This window comes from Borostomias antarcticus (genome assembly GCF_949987555.1).
Source record: "Borostomias antarcticus genome assembly, chromosome: 9".
NCBI classification, from domain to species: domain Eukaryota; kingdom Metazoa; phylum Chordata; class Actinopteri; order Stomiiformes; family Stomiidae; genus Borostomias; species Borostomias antarcticus.
Window position 1 is genome coordinate 17,459,157 of NC_140242.1, and position 6,392 is coordinate 17,465,548.

The window sequence follows — 6,392 nt, forward strand, 5'->3', positions numbered from 1 at the left end:
TGTTCTTTGTTGTTCATTTATTGATGCAGGCTTACCTAGTGTGGTCTCCCAGGGCACTGGTATGAACGCGCTGAGATGCTCTGCAGTATTTCTCAACATTACTCAGTGAGAATCCCCCTGGCGACCACGTCTCCTCCCCTGCTTCCTTTGCTGCGTCCGCCAGATACATGTCATGCAGCTGCGGTTGAACTGATGAGTTCTGCACCCAGCTAAGAATAATACACAGCTTCTGAAGAAAAAATACTCTCTAAACCGCAATAACGCTGGACATATGCAAACCAAATCCCACAGTAATACAACTAACATGTTAAAAAGGACAACGGACATATTTATTACTTGTACTGGTACATATGAAAGCTTACAATTTACATTTGATGGTGCAGACATACAGAATATCAAACCATTGTGAAAATTCTTCATTTCATGGGGCCTGGATCTCGGAGTAAATCTGACAGGGCCCCCTAACAGTTGCTCTACTGTAGCCTGATGCTCTGTCTTGATCGAACCCTGAGCCCTAACCCTACTGTAGCTCACATGCCCTCCAATAGATCTAGGTGGACTGGACAGATCAAACCAATGAACTTGTCCCCTGGTTAGCCTGATGGAGCTATGGATGCCACCATATTATATTATACAATTTGGCAGTTCTTGAGGCAGAGGACATAGATGCTGAATCGAGCGCCTTTGCACACTGCCCATAGAAATGCCTTCAGGGACAGACTGGGAAGGACTCAGAAGTCGTTTGTTTTATCAGTCCCTCGTTCGTTGCCTTCGTTTCTGAAGGAGCCGTTGTTCTTACTGCTGTGGCTGACCCAGACGTAGCCCCTCAGGAAAGGCACGCGGGCCACCAGAAGCTTACGGAAGTGGTTCTGGAACTTTTTCCCCACGAAGGTGTAGAACAAGGGGCTGATGCAGAAGTACAGTAGGGCGGTGGTCTGGGTCAGGTGACGTGCGTAACTCAGAGCCAGCTTCTCCTCACAGGTGTGGACGGGGAAGGCGTCGAGGATCACCACGATGTTATAGGGCGCCCAGCAGGAGAAGAAAAGCAGCACGATGACGAAGATGAGTCTGACTGTCCGGAACTTGGTCACCATCCTGGAGGAGACAACCGTGATGGTGATTTTGGTGTAGCAGTACACAATCACGACCAGGGGGAGCAGGAAGAACAGCAGCACTTGGATGTAGCGCCCCCATCGGTTGAGAAGCACGACATCCAGCCAATCAGAGTAGCGGATCAACTCGCACACCTCCCTCTGTTTGAATGTGTCTGTTCTCACGTCGAGAAGGAGGAGGTTCTTAATGCACGCCAGGACGCTCATAAGCCACGCCCCCACACAGGCCATCATGGCGTAGCTCCGCCTCCTGATTCGGGGGGCCTCCAGGGCGTAGACCACGGCCAGGTAGCGGTCGAAGGTAATGAGCGTCAGGAACAGGATAGAGCTGTAGAATCCCAGGTAGTAGGCGCTGCCCACCGCCTTGCACATGGCCCTGCCGAACGGCCAGCTGGACACCTGCTGGTAGGCGGCCCGAAAAGGCAGGCTGGCCACCAGCACCAGACCCGACACCACCAGCTGGACCAGGAACATGTTGGTCACCGTGGTCAGCTGCTCAAACTTGTAGATAATGACCAGGACCAGGCCATTCCCCAGTATACTCAGTACGAAGATCAGGTAGTAGAAGATGGACAGCTTGGCTCCGAAAGCGTTGGTGTCGTCGTGGCTGCAGATGACGGCGTCCACCTCGCCGCTGTAATCCTCGGTCCAGAACATGGTGGTGGTGTCCATGGTGACGTTACTCTGCATCTCTCTCTGACAGAAAAACACCTGGGATTTTCAGATTTTTTTTTGTCAATTAAAGGGGCATTTTACTCAAAATCTATTTGAGATAATGTGATAATGAATATGCTAATATATATCATGATTGGGTGGGTATGCAAATTAAATGTAAGTACTATTACATCACCATCACTTTTTTGGGGGGAGGAGAGGAGGTTACAGAAACATCTATATCTTGAGTTATTACTCATCTAATAATGATAGTTACATTTACATTTTAATATTTTAATTACATTTAAATATAGATGTTATAGTTTTAGATCATACTGTATGTATGGTAAACCTATGGAACATATCAAAAAATTAAAAATGCATATTGACTTTTTCATGAGTAGGTGAAAATATCTTCCACCAACGTAATGTATGTAGTTTGATATTGGCATATGTAGTCTAATGTGACATCTGAGCATTACCCTAGGGTTCAAGAAAGATAAGTTTAATTCAATTCTGTTTAAATTCCAATAACTTACCCTAAATACCGGATTGAAGAGACTGCTGGCAGCAAGTGAAGGGAGTTACAGTGAGCACTTTTTCACACCAAGCTTAAAGATAGATGTAAAAGATGTGTGTGGGGGGGTTGTCTGAGAGAGAGAGAGAGAGAGACGGAGAGAGAGAGGAAGTGACACTCATACATTCGTGATACAATCTGTCATGGTCATGAGTCTCTATTTGTATCATGCCTCCGTTTCAGGATATGTTTATTTCCACAGCAAGCTGCAAAGATGTACATTTACATGATACAGCGTTAAGTTTCATAAGAGGTTTACATGTACAGTATATGATACAGCGTAAAATTTCGTAAGAGGAAAGGTATCCACACGTGAAGAGGCTGAGGAAAGATCAGAGAAGCCGACAAATCACAGTTACTGAATAGTTATAAGATCTAGTGTAATAATCACGATCATATACATGTAACCATATACACATACGGTATAGTGCCCTGGTATGTTACAGTTAGAAGGGTGGAGGGTCATTACATACATGGATGCATACAGTATTAAATATATATTTTGTATATACTGTATATATATATATTTATATGAGTGTGTGTGTGTATACTGTATATAATGTATATAGGCTGAGTATCCAAGGTCCCATGATTCTCAGTGAGTTTGCATAAGCAGACCAGCTTAGGAGTACTGAACACATGAAGGCAGTCAATTAATCATGGCTGTTCAACATTGGTATTTTATGATCTGTCGTTTGTACTGTATGCTTGTATTTTGTATTTTGCTGGGTTTGTGGCAAGCTAGTAGCTACTGTCAGCTTTCCAGTTACCTGTATGCTGGAGCTTTATGGTTGGGTTCTGTCACAAGGTGACAGAACTCAACCATAAAGCTCCATGCATTGTACAGTATCTATTTTGCAGTCTCCAGCTGGTCCAATGAAGTCTGAATTTCGACACTGATGAGGCTGTTGTCCAAACCGTAGCCTGGAGAATGAGGAAGTATTACACAATACGAAGTAGCCTTGCACATCATCACTTCTGGAAAGCTTTTCTCATCCACAATAAGTCATAAACAAGGTTAAGGGAGTTAAAAGGAGGGGATCAGATTCAGCAACACAGCTTGTAAGATAAGAGGTATAGCTTAGAAAAGAACAATGCTCCATCCATGGCTAAGTGAACCAGGTTTCAGCACCTTCAGAGGGAAAGACAAACTTCTTTAATACCTGTCTGTGAAGTTGTTCCTGACAGCCCTCAGGATGTCTTTATAAGGCTATGTATATCAAATCAAAGCAAACTTTATTTATATATAGTGCATTTCATACACAGAGGCTACACAATGCATTCTTTTAAAATATAATAACACTATGTATATCACACTTTTAAAATAAATACTTTTACACTGTTATATGTCCAGCATGGAGATTTAGTTAGTGCCATGGTTGAGGAGATAGCATCTCTTGATCAGCATCACAAAAAGTACAATAAATACAAGAGATTGATTGTTCCTCAAGGACACACCCTGAAAAGTCTGAAATGTCAGACATGATGACCTTTCACCCTGAAAATCTCCCCTTAAACCGGAGGTCATGAGTTGTGGCGAATCAAAACTAAACACAGGTCCATGGCTTGTCCTGTTACAGTGAACTGGAAGCACAAAGACTCCGCTGAGCCACAGAGGAGCTCCAGGACCCTGAGGAGGTCTGGCTGCAGATTAGTTAGTCTAGATTCTCCACATTAGGCTTCATCTGTGTCCAGGAAAACCTCCCAACCTAGACCCCTGAATGCTAACCTTTGACCCCCCGTGTAGAGCAGTGCCGGCCTATTCTGGTCCAGAGTTAGATGTCAGAAGTTGGGTCCCTTGCTGTAGCGGTCCTCCCTGAAGGCCTGGTAACACATGGACATGTCACACACCCCTGGCAGCCCGGACGAGCCCCATTTACCGGGAACGCCCGGCGAACCAGACTTCCCAGGCATCCCTTGGGGTCCCGGGTGTCCAATGGCGTCTGATCCGCGAGGGCCCTGGTCTCCTGTGGAGGCGGAGGTTGACACACATCAGCATGGTGAGCTTGGTGTGTGACGTTTCCAGGGAAGGAGTGCTAAAGAAGCTGCAGAAAACTCTGGTAAAGACGGTGGTGAACAGCACTGTGCAGGATCTCCATAGTACAACAAGACAGACCAAACCTCCTGTAAGACTTATCACAAAACTCCAACCCCAAAGAAACCACCCCGATTCCCATCCAATTCATCCCATATCCAGGTATCTGTTGCTGTTACTGGCCTGGTGATCCCAGGATTAGGGTTAGGGCAAGGTTAGTTACTGGCCTGGTGACCCCGGTTACTGACTGTTAAGCCTGCGGTATACTTTGTTTTAACCACGCGTACGTGTCTACAGGCCCTGACACATCAACCCGACATCAAAGAACTACAAACGACAAGGACAACTGTTAAATGATAAATTAACTGATAAATTGAAATCAGCACTGTCGTTATCTCCTTGTGTTGTAGAACAGATGAAGAGGCGTAGGTGAAAGATAAGGAGAAACCGCACAAAATGGGTGAAAGCATGCATGAATCCTACTTTCCCAAACTTGTGTCAAGAGCTAGAAATAAATTAAATATCCAATGTAAAAAATTCCGCTCAGCTCTTTCCTGATCAGCTCCATGAGTTGAAAGAACTAGTCAGTCCACTCATCCAGAGGCAAAACCACGAACTACCACGATTGTATCTCTGTAGGTGAATGTCTGATGGTTACTGCACTTCTTGGCTTATTTTGAATAAAGTGCTTAAATGTGTGTGCTATGTGCTTGTTAATATTTACAGGGTAAAGCTTCAAGAGTCTTACCAGTTCAGTGTGGGAGTGTCAACAATTCAGAAACTCATTCCTAAAACCTGTGCAGCAATCTAGAAGGTTTTAAAAGAGTAATACATGAAGGTATGTGTGATATATCTGTTTTCTTTTTTAGATACTTTGATGTTTATAGTGCAGTCTGTAGGCATTTGGACAACAATGGACGACTACAAGTCCATCCTGCAGGCTTTCACAGTGCATGCTAATACTACATCACTACTACAGTGATGAGCCCTCTCTATGCTAAAATCAGATGCTGATGGGCCATCTCTACACTAAAATTGCACTTCCTGGCATATTGTGGACGACAATGGGAGACAATTGGGTGCAATCACACCAGGTCGCATAGGATACATGTAAATGGAGGGGTAGACCCAGCCTGGACAATCAGTGGCCTGTACATTTCATGGGTTATACAATTCAATAATTTCACCTTGACTCAGGGTCCAAATAAATAACATGACATTGTATTGTCGTTTTCCAGTGCCCAGACACAGTGGAAGAGTGGCAGCAAGTAGCAGATGGATTCCAGGCTCAGTGGAACTTCCCAAACTAGCTAGGTGCTCTGGATGGGAAACACATCAACATCCACCCCCTGACCTGCGGCAAGCCTCCCTGCCACACACGACCAATGCTTTTAATGTAGTGTTTTGATTTTGTTTTCTCGTTTGTGCGCTACCCGTATTGTGCGCCACACCAGCTCATGTGCAGCAGAGGAATAAATAAGAGTTTATGAGCGTTGACTAAACTAAAAGTAGGCTACATTTTAATAGAATTGTGATAGCACCAATGCCTGACAATCAATGACGTTATAGGCCTACTGAAATAGGCTACTTTTCTCCCGTAGGCTTATAGCCGACTCTAAGTCTGAGCGCTTAGTCCGAACTCCGAGTCTCTGCTACTCCCAATGTTCGCCAAACAGCCTTCCTTCAAAGCTGCATCGATGGAAGAGCCCGGTGTGCGACGCCCTGCATAAGATCCAACGACCATCGCTCACATGCCTTTTCAAAGTCTCCACGCCGAGAGCTGCCAGCGACGCTAGTCAGCGTGCATCACATCACGTAAGGTCGCAACCCAGCTGCTCTCTATTGATGTGGGGCAATGCTATGCTGTTTGAGCTTAGAGAATTCAGGACAGGCTACAATCTTATGATATCATTAATTTCATTTCTGCTGTTTTCATACTGCCACATTTGTGTTTCCATCTATTATTGAACTGTGTTTTCATATTATCTTGATAATTGATTAGCATAACTTCAAT

General features: G+C 44.7%; 1 protein-coding gene across 1 annotated transcript; it reads right to left on the reverse strand.

Annotated features, from left to right (window-relative positions):
• Window positions 1–731: 731 nt before the first annotated feature.
• Window positions 732–1,784, reverse strand: LOC311312854 (C-C chemokine receptor type 1-like; the record flags this gene model as incomplete). Its single annotated transcript, XM_084442861.1, has 1 exon — window positions 732–1,784. The coding sequence occupies one exon, from the start codon at window positions 1,782–1,784 to the stop codon at window positions 732–734; it is 1,053 nt and encodes a 350-aa protein (XP_084298987.1).
• Window positions 1,785–6,392: the final 4,608 nt, after the last annotated feature.